We start from the raw sequence: 15195 nt of genomic DNA, 5'->3' as shown, positions 1-15195 counted from the left end.
CCATTGCTTAATATGCACATAGACCAAGGTGAGCGACACAGGCTCTTGAGAGCCTCTAGTTGTTTTTGTTTATACGGGTGATAACTGAAGTACCTTCTTCATAAATATAACTATGATACCAAGGACTTGCAATTACAGTTATAACCCTTAGCTTCCTCATGAATCGTTTGTTTTTGTTTTATGTTTTAATATAAATTCAACGTCGTTGACCATTTGGCATAACATACAGGTCAAGTACGAATATGACAATAGACATTTACCGTTCAAGAATCAGAAATGCTGCGGGATGATGTACGAGATCACTGAAAAGGGAGAAAGAGGGTCCACACGCTCTTGGGATGTGGGATATAGCGGTTTAAAATGAAGATGTAGGATATAGAGAATACAAAAAGAGGATATGTGGGAAAGAGGGTTAAGAAATGGCTATAGGATCTATGAAAAAGTGGCAAGTGGATAAAAATTACAAAATAGAGATAATCTAATTGTTTTCTTATACTTTTTTGCCTCAAACACCTAATTGCCTAATTTGTTATATGATACCGTTTCCTATTTAATACGATATATGTCAAGCTGTTTGATGATCTATTTTTAATTCGTTTGAGTGCATGCAGTCAACAACCAAAGTGACTAGACTTGAATTTGAAATCTAACGGGAGTCAAGAACATTGACCATTGAGGTCAAACAAAAAGTGATAACGGTAAGATTTTGTTTGTTTGTTTGTTTGTTGTACACTGCACACGTTACTTCACTAGTCGTTGACAATGTCGTTTTACTTTTGTATAAGAGAACAACCATTTAAATTCAGGATAAGGGGGGGGGAGTGTAGTAATTTGTCTGAGTCAAACAAGGTATGGGACAAAGGGGTAAAAACTGAATTCAGAATATTTGTTTTTTTGGAATCTGCTTGACCATAATATTTGTTTTCATCAAATCATGTATCAGAATATCTTTTAGAACCCCCCCCCCCCTCCCCACCCACCAACCCCACCCCAACTTGAAGTTAAATGGTGGTTCCTTTGACAATGAGGAGATGTGAAATGAATGCTAATGAGACAACTATCCTCTAAAGTTTAAATTAAGTGGTAATAAGAAATGACAGGCCAAATTATGGCCTTTAACAATGAAAAAAACCTTACCGTATAGTCCGTAATTAAAGCCCCCGGTCGACATGAAATATGTGAAACAATTCAAACGAGTAAAAAAAACAGCTTGATTTATCAAAAACAATTAACGAACACACTCAATACGACAGACATGAAACAGCGACAACCACTGTACAACTGCATGGCTCCTGACCTGACAAAAAAGTGGCGGGGTTAAACATGTTTATGAGCGCTCAACCGTCCGTGGTGTAACAGTGCAACGTAAGAACAAACTGTAAAATTAGTTGCATTTCGCTAAACCCAAAAGATGAATACGATCGAGGCACATAAAAAAATTAACATAAAATTAAACAATAGACACACAGCACCGAAAGTTACTCGAACTACTAAAATCTGAAAGCTAGTTCATAGCCAATGACTAACACAGTTGGAATATTCCAAGTTTGTTTTTTTGTGGGGGGAAAGGGGGGGGTGTAGGAGGGGTGTACACCCTAATATGGCAGTTGGAGCTGGGATGAACATATTTCTTTATTACGCATATATCACCAATTAGATAATGCGCCACATTTAAGTTATCTGTGAACCCTATATGTAAAAATATGAAATTTTCTGATTTATCAACCACCGGATAATTATTCATATCAGAAATTATGATTAGATAGTGATGACGACATAACTCGGGTTTTGACCTGATTAATTGGTTAAATAGAGAATTTTACAGACATTTGGTCTTTTCAGTATAAGTAAAAGGTAAGTATTGGATATGTACTTGAAAATACGGGAAATGAATTGACCACTTGGAAAAACTTGTAATGTAGATGTATTTAATCACTGTTTAAGGATTCCAGAATTTCTATCTTGCGTCAAAAAGTGAAAGGGGCGTACGCGTATTACGTACAGGAATAAGGACATTGGACTTTAGTTTTGTCTGATGATTATATCACTAAAAATCATATTTGCTAGAAAAGTCGTTTGATAAGTTTTAGTTTCTGGGAAAGTATATCAAATTAAAAAGGAGAAAGTAAGTATTTCTTTTTTTATTCCAAGCGAATTATATGTTTCAAATATTTCTGTAATAACCCATTAGATTTATGGATTTTTTTAAATTGTTTCAGAGAAACACATCTCATAAACGTGTATCCAACATAATATTTTTGCTCATAAGTTGTCGTTGATTTCGGTATCTCAAACATATTCGACCGACTATTAGGAAAAGCATGAAATATTTATATTGAGGAACAAGAATAACTTTTATTCTGTCGGTGCTGTGTATATATGTATAAGAGAGGCGAAAATACCGATTAATGGATATTCAAACACATAGGTCGAAAATAAACCGAAAACAACTGGCTAAAAAGGAAAAAGACAAACAGACAGACAGGGATACAGCAATACACAAAGCACAACACAGAAAACTATACACTAATCACTGCTAAAAAATTGGGTCAATCTCAGGTGCTTCAATGACTTGTCTTGAAATGCAATTTTTAGCAGAAGTTTTTTTTCAGTAAGATGACTTTTTTTACATAAATTAAACAGAAACAATAAAACATCTACCCTTTAATAGTACACAATTAAACAAATTGAAAAACACAAAGAGATCATATATGTTAATCGTGTAAGTATACTATTAGGTTCTGAAACAAAAAACAAAACTATGCATACAACAAAATGTAATACTGGACCGAATGCTCGAGTAACGAGGCGGCCGAGAACTCTGATTGATTGCATATTAACTTTTTGAAAACTTGAGAAAACATATTGAACTAAAGTAATCAGCGTTGCATTGTGCTATTTCTCTTCCATCAGTTATGTTATTATACAGAACTGGTTCTATTTTCTTAATGATATTGAAACATGTGAATTAATTTTACTTCCAGAATGGGTTGTTGTGATGGATTTGCTCGTTGTGTCCTTGTGACATTCAACATACTTTTTGTTGTAAGTATTTATTATTAACTTTGAAGAATTAAAGGTACTATAATACTTATTTGTGACCAAGATACAATGGTACTTAATGCACCCTCCTAATTGGATAATGTATATATAATGTGGATTCATATTCATATTTATTCGTTGGCAACCAATTTTCGTGGATTATGAGTGTACATACGGAACGTCGAATCAAATGTTGAACGAATAATCAATTTTCTATTGAAATGTTTACAGATTTTGGCAAAATCAGAAAATCAAATATCCACGAAAATCATTTTTTCTTCAATACACGAAAATTGTAACACACGAAAATAAATGACTCAACAATATGGTTGTTACTTACACGGTGACATACAAAATGATAAAAGTAGACAATGTAAACACAAAAACTAAATGCTATGGTAAGACAAATTTTCCATAATTGATTATTGTTTAAGTGACTTTTGTCGGAAAACTAAGCCTTTGCAGAGAAAGGAGTAAGTCCGGTAAGGGCCGATTTTGGCCTCAAATTTCAAGTTCATCTAACGAAAGATTTTAGACACTTTTTAAACACTTTGTGTCTTTTTCGATTGATTCGATTAGTTTATGTGAAAGATGTTAACTGATTTTGTCATTAAAAACGCTCCGATTCAAGCTTAAATATGAAAAATCTATCAAATATGCCAAAAACGTCACTTTTCAGATGGTTTTTGTCAAAAATGAAAGTGGCCGCATCCGTGTTTATCCTCAACCTTTATATATATGTTATCTATTATCATTAAATACAACTTACATTTCAATATTATGAATCAAATACAACTTACATTTCAATATTATGAATGGACACGAATGCGGCCACTTTCATTTAAGACGGAAACCGTCTAAAATTGAACTAAAATGCTAAAATATTGAAGATTTCAGTAATTTAGCATGACTTAATTAATTAATGATGCTAGTACCCGAAATATGTGCATTGTATTGTCAAAAACAGCCCATCTTTATGTAGCAGAAGCATTCTTCTTTCAAATAAATAGCTTAAAGATTACATTTTCACAGTTTTGTAAAACTGCTATATTTTGGGGCCCAAAAGGGGTCTTACTGAACCTACTCCTTTTCTGGTTGCTTGAAATTCTTTCTAATTATTATTTTCTAGATCTAACTAAAAGTCAGCAAGTGAAATCTATCGAATTCTTAATTAAACAGTTGTTATATCAAACTGAGGATAGGGACCACTTGCACTATAGGGTTTTTATGTGTTGTGTTGTGTTGTGTTGTGTTGTGTTGTGTGTTTAATGTTTTATTCAAATTAATGTAAACTTCACGAAAATGCTGTTGCTTGTAATGTATTATGCCTTCGACACCTTATTGATGTAATTTGAGCTTAATAGAATATAAGCACTAACAGCTTCCGTTGGGAAAACAACAAAAAATTTTACATTGCATTTTAATTATCAATTGCTTTATGTTTCAGCTCACAGGTGTATTTGTACTGGGTGTAGGAATATTTCTAAAAGTAAATCCTAATTTACTAAACATACAACATGTAATAGAACTGAACTCCGGAGACAAGTATATATCTACTGCTGCTTACATATTAATAGGCTTTGGTATATTCGTTTTGCTTGTCGGTCTGTTTGGTTTTATTGGTGGATGCAAGCAGATTAAATTCTTTTTGGCACTGGTAAGTCAAAGTATATGATACAATGTCAAATGATTATACCTAATACCTAATACTAATTCTCACTTGAAAATTTAGGCAAACATATTGTAACGTATCCTGGAAATTCAACTTTGACTTCGCCTCGGGTCAACATTCAACATAATTTACAATTTTCAGCAGGACCTATATGGCTATTCTTAAGTTACTTCATTATTTCCCAATACTTGCATGGTGAACATACCTAGTACTGAATATATAAATTAAGACAAACTTTGCACATTGTAAGTGTAATTTGGTCTCTAGTGGAGAGTTATCTCGTTGGCAACGTACCACATCTTCTTTAATTTATTAGTACTAATAATTTTCTTGTAATGCAGTGAAAAATCATTTAGGACCAACAACAAATGAAACATTATATTCATAACGTCATCTTGCACCACATATATATACAATAAAATTGAGAATGGAAATGGGGAATGTGTCAAAGAGACAACAACCCGACCAAATAAAAAACAACAACAGCAGAGGGTCACCAACAGGTCTTCAATGTAGCGAGAAATTCCCGCACCCGGAGGCGTCCTTCAGCTGGCCCCTAAACAAATATATACTAGTCCAGTGATAATGAACGCCATACTAATTTCCAAATTGTACACAAGAAACTAAAATTAAAATAATACCTGTTTATTTTCATTTTCAGTACATGGGATGCGTGGTGCTTGTGTTCCTTGGTGAATTTTCTGCAGGAATCATTGCTGCTGTTTACAAAGGAAAAGTAAGTTATTAAAAAAATTAATTGACTTATAAATAAACAATTGAATTATAAAAATATATCAAAGATATATATTCGATATTCGTATACTTTAGGAAGATATATACTTTATTTGACTAGCTTACGAAACAGAATGAAAAGTGAGGCTCGCCGAGCTGTTCTCTTTTTTTGTAGGAGTAGAAATAAGATTCATAATTTCTTACACTATAAAAATATTTTTTAATACTGTAATTTTTCCAAATTTTTATTTTCAATAAATTTAATTACTAAAACGTGGACCACGACAAAGACCTAACTACACTATTTTGTTTGTTTTAGGTAGACGACACGCTACAAACTGTATTAAGAGAATCTCTTTCGGAGTACGATTCGAAAAATAAGACGAGTGAACTGGTCAATAAAGGATGGGACGGGATCCAGAGCTGGGTTAGTGCAAAGACCAATGAATATAGACCCCCAAAATAATTGTGTACTTTTGCTTCTTTAAATTTCGCTAAAATTGACGTTATATAGAATTATCAATACAGGGCCGTAACCAGGGGTTGAATTCAGGGGAAGCATGGGTTTGGGGCCGCGGATTGAGGCCCCTTAGATAGGGGGTTGGGGGCACAGCCCCGGCTGATTTGTTTCCACAATAAAATGGCTAAAAATTACCTGTTTTCCTTAACACTCCTCAGTATTGCTTGAACCTGGGAGCAATTTTTATGCAAAAACAAACTGAGATTGGTGTTAGGGGTTAGCCAAGGCTGTGTCTTGAAAGCCGTACTTTGAACTATAATCATTAACATTAAATATATTGTGACCGTCGATTTTTCTCTCTCTCTCAATAAAATGGCTTAAAATTACCCGTTTTCCTTCGATTTCCTTACTTTAAGACTCATCAGGAAGACTTGAACATGGAAAAAATTTGTTTTGCAAACGATTGTTATCTGTTTTTAAAGATATTTTTGTTAAAAATCAAACTGGTAAGTTAAAAAAAATTATATAGGCCTAAAGCAAGATAATCAGTAGAACGCAAGATATTTTTTTTTATCGAGGACCTTGAATTTCAATATCGTAGAAAGCTGAACAGACATGTATAGAACTACAACGAATGTGAGTGTTTTACTACTAAGGCATTTACCATAATGTTCTCATACGATCGGCAGACGTACTGTCTGACTAGACACGTTACAAAAATATCCAACAGCTGATTCAGCCGGTAACGAATTTCCGATATCATAAAAGATTCACAATACAAAGGGAACTTCCTCTGCTTAATTGAGCCCCTAAATAAATGTGATTAGTTTTATTTAAAATTGTGGAAAGCCAAGTTTCTTATGCGTTCTCGTACAACATAGGAAATATTGAATAACAGATGGAAGGCCACACAACATAACACAAAATACTGAAACAAATACTAAAATGGTTCACCGTTTCGATCAAAAATCCGGAAACATCACATATCATGATATCACTGTTAACACTGTAAACATGTGTATTCAAGTTATTCGTGTAGGACTACATATTGTTAATATTTCATTTAATAAAATTTTTGGTGTAGAAAATTCAGGGGAGGCAGTTGCCTCGCCTGCCTCATAGGTAGTTACGGCCCTGTCAATATTTTTTATTTAGGGTTTTTAAAAGAAACAAATGATATGCAGTACCGACCGTGCAAGAACCGTCAAGATCGTCATAAAAAAACTCGTCGCAAAATTAAGATATGCAGAAATTTTATCTGGAAATATGATTGATTGGTTAATTTTTTGTGTGTTTAACACTACTTCGTGGCTGCCATTTCTTATTAAAGAAGCGAGTCGAAGTTCCCGGAGAGTACCCCCGTCCTTCGTCAGGAACAATGGCAATCCTAGTCAGTTAATGATTTACGCACTAATAATTTGAATAATATATACACCACGTCTAAAATTACCACTGATAGTTAAACGATATAATAAAATGTACTCTGAAAAAGCGTCACTGCTAATAATAAAATTGAGAATGAATATGGGGTATATGTCACAGAGACAGCAACCCGACAAACGAGCAGATAACAATACAATACAATACAATACAATATTTTTATTTTCCAAATTAAAGGGCCCATTAAGAGCATAACATTAATTACAACATGACATAAACATTACAGAGTGATTAAAGAAACATAAAATAATAATTGAAATTCAAATGCATGAAGAAAGGATCAGTGGTCAAGGGGAGATAATTTTGATATATTTTAGAGTATCTAACTAATTTTCTGATACATAGCCACCAATGGGTCTTCAACGCAGCGAGAAAATCCCGCAACCGGAGATGGTCCATAGCTGGCCTCTAAATAAAATTATGTAATACTTCAGTTAAAATGGACGCCACACTTAACTCCAAAAAATATGAATGAACTAAAATTTAAAACCAAAAAATATGCAAGACTTACTAAGGCCAGAGGCTTCTGACTTAATTTGGGACAGGCCCAAAAATGCGCTACTTTTTGATGTTCAAAAACTTAAATTGTAATAGAATCATGTGATGATTCCGTTTGAACAACAAACAAGAACCTGCCATATCTATCTCGACGCCCCATTTTTCTTTTTCAGTTAAAATGTTGTGGCGAACGCAACTTTACAGACTACACTGTAATGAAAATACCACTTGCTGATGACGTAAGTTAACATAAAACATCCCGTGAAATTTATTTCCGATGACTTCATTGATACATCTATATATATAGAACAGGATTTCCCTATTTCGTTAGATATGGAACAGGATTTTTCATTTAAAAAGAGCACCCTTCAAGCAAAGATCTGATTGGTTGATATAGTCGTGAAGATACACAATAGGTGAAACAAGTACAGAGAGGCTAAAGATACCATAGGGTTATTCAAATTCAGAAGTCGCCAAAAACGAACTGATAATGCCATGACTTAAAAACGAAAAACGACAAAAAGACGCATGCACAATAATACACAAAACACAAAATAAACTGAGCAACACGTCCCAATCAAAACTGTGGATGATGTTTGGTCCTCCGGAAGGGTAAGATAAGTGGTTGTAATCACTCTTTTGAGCAAACTGGAAACAAAAATATGTTAGATTGACTGTTGCAGAATGTCAAAGCGGCAAATTTTACATACATATTCAAGACTAACAAATTAAAATTAAATTCAATTCGTAGGTTCTGTAAAGTATATCGACTGAGATAATAGGAGGAAACTTCGACTACCGCTAGAAAATGAAGTATATATTGACCTCAGGACCCCTGAATGAGTTGTTGCTGAGGTCCCTTAATCGTCTCCATTCAACCAAAATGAGTTAGCAATGCTGAACTATAGCGACCATACATACAATCGCAATGAATGTACAATTGTGAAATCAATCTCCCTTACAGACAGAGTTATCGTCCTTTCCTCTTCATCGAAAGGGGGGAGGACAATTTAACTGTCTGTTGTAAATACTAGTAGATTCAATAGATGCTTCCGTTATATCTGAAATAACCATTGGATTGAATAGCATTTATAAGATTAAAAGCTATAACAATTCTTACTGAATACTGGATACATTTAAAACTTTTTTAGAAACTTGTTCCGGATTCATGTTGTGGGTCAAATAAACAGGAATGCCAAAAAGAAGCAAAGGCAAAAGTAAAACCATTTAAAAACTTGTATGACCAGGTAAGTCCGAAACTAACAGTTAGTCTATTTACGATTAGTACAGGCAATGTGTATGCTGTAAGTTGAAACTCCATTACTTATAGACGACCGTTAAAGGTGTGACTTAAGTTTTGAAAACAATGATTCAATTTATTTTACTTTGTGGTTATAGTTTGAATGCCATACGGTTTAGAATGATATACCGTTATTGCTTGACTATAAACTTAAGATTGGGTATCATGGGAATAAGATTCAAGTTTTAAAGTGTTTGAACTGTAGATTAAAAATCGTAGCCTTGGACTTTAGGCTTGCTGTTTGACTTTAGTTCGGATACCATAAGTATGAAATTTAGAATTTTATGTTTTTCGGCTTTGTGACTTTAATTGTAATAATCCGGCAAGTATGAAGTTTATGTCTTAATATTCTTTATATTATGTGACTGTAGTTGAATGCCACAAATATGACATTTAGGATAAAAAAAAAAAAGCATTTGTACTCAAGTTTGGTTGTGCGCATTTATCTATCTTTTTTTCTTTGTACCACGTTGTTGTAGTCGTCATGCAAGTGAAAGTAATTTTCGTACACTATAAATGGTGCATATACAATTATACAATATATTTCAGTCAGCACTGTGACAAATCTTTGCCATCGATTTTAGATTTCTCCTTTAAATTGCTACTATGCACTTTATGGATAAGGTGTATTTTTTCTTCTTTCAGGGTTGTTACGATCAAATGGAAAACCAAATAAAGTCTCACATTACCCTTCTGATAGGTGCAGGAGTTGGTGTAGCCATGTTTCAGGTAAGAACAGATAAAGTCACGATAAAAGTTTTTAATTAGTCTCGTATTTGTTTTTAATAAAGTATCTTAACACTAATAGTATCTGGGTTATAATGATGATGTATTCAGTCAGAGTTAATTTCTGTTTCATTATAAAAATTATAATTATAGTTTATTTTCACTATGACAGCTTCGTGAATAGATCTATAAGAAATTAATGGAAAGTTGATGAGCAAAAGGAAATAGTCCCTTATGTAAACAGTTAAATCCAAAGTAATGAAATTTTGGAAAAGATTGTTTTGTTTTAGTTTTTAGAACTTGGGAACGAGAGTAAGAAAGTATTTCAAATTAGAGTTATCTCTCTTTGATCGAAAAGCTGCATGATAAACATTTTATTCATCTCTGCATTTATTTCAGTTGCTTGGTATATTTTTGGCCTGTGCAGCATGGAAGCGGAGTGGAGATGATGATATTATTTAAATTTAACTACTTTTCTATTTATTTTGGTTTTGGTGAGATATTTTGTGTACTGTACTTATATGATAAAACACCAATGTATACCATTGAATTGTATATAATTAACGTTAATAATTGTTAATCATTTTTAATTCATTGCTATTATTTTGAATTTCAGTTACTTGGTATATTTTTGGCATGTGCCGCTTGGAAAAAAAGTGATGATGATGACCTAAGAGTTTAACTATGTTGATATTTCTTACACTGTTTTTTTGTTTGAATTGTTATGAAATATAAATATATTCTTTTATAAAGATATGCATGTACATTGTTAGTTTGTTAAAGTTTGATAGTTGAACAAAATATAAGTTGTAACATTATTTTCGTTGTAAGACTTGGCTGTGATCTGTTGAGATTTGTAATTAAAATTTATCGAAAACATCGGTGTTTGTTAATCTTCCAAATTTATACTTATTAATTCTCCATAGATGCTTATCTTAGCAGGCTACTGATGTTTGCAAATATGAATATAACACGTTTGGATAAATGAGATCATGTGATGAGCTTCTATTTTATAAACGTTTCTATAGCCTGATAATGCCCGGGTTGCACATTTTACACGTATTTTATCAATAAAAACTACAGAATAGCCTAGAAAAGAATAGTTTTCATTTACACCAAATAAGGGCCCCAGGAGGGCATAAATATATACTAACATTCACCAATATCATTACAATGTATAAACAATCCCATATATATACACAGGCAATAGATATGAAGCATGTGTAATAAAAAAAAACATACAACAGGAAACACACAACAAAATTATAGCAATATATTATAATTCTAATACTAGTAATATTGTGCTGACATTGACTCAAGTGCACCCGGTAAGTGTAATTTTTCTATAAAACAACCCCCAAAAAACCAAGAGGCTTACGTAGATTGTGCGGAGAAATTGATGACGACAATTATTGAAGTCTTCTAAATTCTTTTACTGATACCTCCAGGGCCACCTTTCTTCCAATAGAGTGATAGTTACTACCATCGTTTACCCACGAATATCTTTCTCTAAAACCAGCAGGTCGTCTAGTCATCATCGTCCGGGCATTTTAATCGATGACGCATGTTCGCGTTGTGGATTGGTTGCAAGGAGTTTATGCTCGTCTGACTCAATTACAAGAGTTAGGTTTTTTTTATCTCGTTTTACGTCCCCAAAGATGAGTATTATCAACTTCAGTTTTATACTGTACTATTTTCATTGATACATCGTATGAAACTGTTGGAAACATGTGAAATTAAAGATTTCAACACACACAAATATTTTATGCACTCGCTCTTGGGTTTAAAATTGTTTGACCTGTTGATGGTTCAATTTTCCGACGACTCCTATTTTACAAACAAAAAAATAGATCATGCTCTTCTAAACAAAACAGTCGCAATAGGAGACAAAGAAGTTCAACATTAGTATGGATACAAAAGTGGGACCAGAGACATTCCCTGTTGGAAAATATTGAAGGAAAACAGATGGACACTCATAATTATATACCATCCGTTTCTAAAAGCGGAGGTGTATAGATACTCCTGGAAATTACACAATTATCTTGGTTATTGTTTTATGTTTTATGTTTTTTGTTGTTTTTGTTTTTGTTTGAATAACTTGTCAAAACATGACTTAACAAGAATGTGTCCATAGTACACGGATGCCCCACTCGCACTATCATTTTCTATGTTCAGTGGACCGTGAAATTGGGGTCAAAATTATAATTTGGAATTATAATTAGAAAGATCATATCATAGGGAACATGTTTACTAAGTTTCAAGTTGATGTAACTTTAACTTCATCAAAAACTACCTTGACCAAAAACTTTAACCTGAACTTCGCACTATCATTTTCTATGTTCAGTGGACCATGAAATTGGGGTCAAAACTATAATTTGGCATTACAATTAGAAAGATCATATCATGAGGAACATGTGTACTAAGTTTCAAGTTGATTGGACTTCAACTTCTTCAAAAACTACCTTGACCAAAAACTTTAACCTGAAGCGAACGGACGGACGGACGGACGCACGGACGAACGGAGGCACAGACCAGAAAACATAATGCCCCTCTACTATCGTAGGTGGGGTATAAAAAGCATTTTATTCATAATTCATATTACTGGTAAAGTAAAAATCCAGAAAAACTGGACAAATCATCAAGGACGCAACTGCGACTGTCGAAGTGACGGTTCCGAATCCAAATTTTGTCCCCGTTATTAAGGCGAACCACCGCCATACTGCTGTCGGACGTATTTGATGTAACCCAGATTGATATCAGCCTGTTCCCTTTTTTAACAATATCTACCAAACAGGTATGGTCTTCATTTCCCCGAATTTGAACGTGGAATACGTAAACTCCGTTTGTTGGTGCAGTAAAAATACCATTTGAGGTGTCATAACCACTACCTTCATTACTTACGACGTGGTCGAACGCAATAACTTGGTTATCACCGAGTGACATGTCGTTGTTATTTTCAACAGTGAAGAAAACACTTAGGAAATCTGAAAAAAATAAAATGATTAAAATAGATATCCTTCCCTTTATGTCTATTTTTTGTGTGTATGCGTGTTAACTGTTTATTTGTTCGAAAATTTTATCTTAAAATTTGTTAAAAGAGAGACGATCCCTTTTGCATAGTAGGGGCCTAAAACTAGACAAAATTTGGAGTGATATAGCTGCAAAAGTTAGAAAAATGGGTCAGATTAATGAGAAAAATTAAACTTCATGGAAGCACCTATGCATTTTATACATGGGACAAATTGACACAAAATCGCGGGTCGATACGTCACTAAAGTCTCGTGATGTCTTACTTATTTGGATACATGACATAACTATCCTCATGTTTTGGTTGTTATATTTTTCTTGTCAGATTGATGCCATTACTGCTGAGCAAGAGATTCCTGCGGGTATCACCAACACTGTAATTAGTGGATTTGTTGTCAGTCAAATGATATTAGTTTAATAAAGATAATGATCAATATATTTTAAGTTCTCAATTCTTTGAAATCTTAAAGTAAATAATACATTTTTATTTCCATGCTTACCAACTGAAGCAAATCGTTTTCTACTCTTTTCACATCTTGCCGAATCGTTTTCTTCTACTTTAGCAAGTTTTAGTTGGAGTAGTTTGTTTTGCTGTACCAGGAAAGCTGAAAAATGAAAATTAAAAAAAAATACAATCAAAGAGGGTCTCAAAGGGGTCTTCATTTCAGTGTACATACTTTATTCTTATTTATTTGCCCATTATTCAATATTTTTTTTCCATATTTTAGGGCACCCTTTTGCTTTTTTCTTTATATGTTTGTGTATTATACTTTGTCGTTCTTATATAATCTATAGGACATCAACAACATGTGATTTTGTTTTTTTACGACTATAGCATCTGAGCGCAAATAGCTCAGAAACAAAGGACGTATCCTTCTTAATTGGAGGGGCCTCGTACACCGAGTGCTCTAAGTATAGTCCAGCTACTACCGAATATCACTAGCCATTCAACACTGAGGTTGCGAGTTCGAATCTTGCACTGGGCAGGTGCTCTTGGGACTGGGATTGTTTGTTTTCCTACCGAAGGTCGGAGGTTCTCTCCGCGGGGCAGTCTGGCTTCCTCTATCAATAAAAACTTACCACCACGAAATAGCACAAAAGTGTTCAAATTGGTGTTAAAGTTAAAACACCAATCTACCAATTCTAATTGAAGAAATACTTACTAGTGGTATGTCGTAAATCATTAAGTTCCTTGAAAATCTTTTCATATTTTTCATCACCTGTAGATACATTCTCGCTGGATATACTTGAAAGTAATAAGGTCTCAAAAATGCAGACAAGAAAAAAACTTGAAACCATTTTGGAATGTGAAAAGTTGTGCAAATCTTTCTTATCAAACAATGCTTAAAGGTCAATTTGATAACCGTCTTCTATTCGTTGACTTGAGCACTATATGCACTATAAACAACTGTCATACAAATGGGAGGTTATGCTAGCTATAAACCAGGTTTAATCCATTTTACATCTATCCCTATTGGTCAATCAATTTTTCCCAAATTATGGTTAAGAGGGGTGTGGGGGTCAGTGAAAAAACTATGTGAATTAAGTTTTTGTATCCTACATTGAACTTTTGATGTCGTCCCTTATAACAAACAATTTACGAAAAACAAATATGACAAACATGAACCAACGAGAACCAGTGTCTGAACAACAGGCATCAAATCAGGAACAAGCGTAACTTTCACTGTTCATGAGTAACTCTCAATTACTTTACTTTGTCTTAACCAAATTTCATGAAATTTATACACAATGCATGCTTATTACAACCAAACAAAATTCCAGTCCGATTTTGGGTTGCCGATTTTGAAATATGTCTCTTGGTAAACAGATGAAATTGCAGAATTTGACGTATATTTACAAGTGGGGCATCTATGTCAATTGACACAGTCTTCATTTTCTTTTCTTGTTTGAATAAATCGTTTCATAACATTGCTTTTGTAGCATTAAAGAATGAAAATCCTAAAATACAAGAGTATTTATATATATCACATTATTGGTGAAGTAAAAATCCAGAAAAACTGGATAAATCATCAAGGAGGCAACCACCACCGTTGTAGTGCCTATTTCGAATCCAAATTTTGTCCCCGGCATTAAGGCGAACAACCGCCATACTGCTGTCGGACGTATTTGATGTAAGCCAGATTGATATCAGCCTGTTCCCTTTTTTAACAATATCTACCAAACAGGTATGGTCTTCATTTCCCCGAATTTGAACGTGGAATACGTAAACTCCGTTTGTTGGTGCAGTAAAAATACCATTTGAGGTGTCATAACCACTACCTTCATTACTTACGACGT

General features: G+C 33.7%; 1 protein-coding gene and 1 long non-coding RNA gene across 5 annotated transcripts; one reads left to right on the top strand and one right to left on the bottom strand.

Annotated features, from left to right (window-relative positions):
• The first annotated feature begins 572 nt into the window (after positions 1–572).
• On the top strand, positions 573–10747 carry LOC143083640 (tetraspanin-7-like). 4 transcript variants are annotated; one of them, XM_076259919.1, is made up of 9 exons: positions 573–698; positions 2985–3045; positions 4490–4699; positions 5376–5450; positions 5766–5873; positions 8018–8083; positions 8996–9091; positions 9790–9873; positions 10487–10747. In XM_076259919.1, exons 2-9 carry the CDS (start codon positions 2986–2988, stop codon positions 10550–10552), a joined length of 765 nt encoding a protein of 254 aa, XP_076116034.1. In that variant the 5' UTR covers positions 573–698; position 2985; the 3' UTR covers positions 10553–10747. The 4 variants fall into 4 exon arrangements, with proteins under 4 accessions (XP_076116034.1, XP_076116032.1, XP_076116036.1 ...); XM_076259917.1 differs by lacking the exon at positions 573–698 and adding an exon at positions 1740–1854; XM_076259921.1 differs by lacking the exon at positions 573–698 and adding an exon at positions 1740–1854 and having other exon boundaries at positions 10270–10747.
• Positions 10748–12441: 1694 nt separating this feature from the next.
• On the bottom strand, positions 12442–14219 carry LOC143081944 (uncharacterized). Its single transcript, XR_012980171.1, has 3 exons — positions 14061–14219; positions 13398–13502; positions 12442–12854 (listed from the first exon to the last, which is right to left on the bottom strand). It is a non-coding gene; the product is annotated as an uncharacterized LOC143081944 (long non-coding RNA).
• Between the last annotated feature and the right edge of the window lie 976 nt (positions 14220–15195).

The sequence above is a fragment of the Mytilus galloprovincialis genome, chromosome 7 (genome assembly GCF_965363235.1).
Source record: "Mytilus galloprovincialis chromosome 7, xbMytGall1.hap1.1, whole genome shotgun sequence".
Taxonomy (NCBI): domain Eukaryota; kingdom Metazoa; phylum Mollusca; class Bivalvia; order Mytilida; family Mytilidae; genus Mytilus; species Mytilus galloprovincialis.
The sequence above is the reverse complement of the archived record's forward strand: the minus strand, read 5'-3'. Positions and strand labels throughout refer to the sequence as shown.

What these genes read in the sequence shown, in the direction of transcription:
- LOC143083640 (XM_076259919.1), top strand. Translation starts at nt 2,986, where the DNA reads ATGGGTTGTTGTGATGGATTTGCTCGTTGTGTCCTTGTGACATTCAAC. An exon ending in AAATACCACTTGCTGATGAC is followed by an intron (nt 8,084 to 8,995) that starts GTAAGTTAACAT and finishes AAACTTTTTTAG; the next exon opens with AAACTTGTTCCGGATTCATG. An exon ending in TTGGTGTAGCCATGTTTCAG is followed by an intron (nt 9,874 to 10,486) that starts GTAAGAACAGAT and finishes TTTGAATTTCAG; the next exon opens with TTACTTGGTATATTTTTGGC.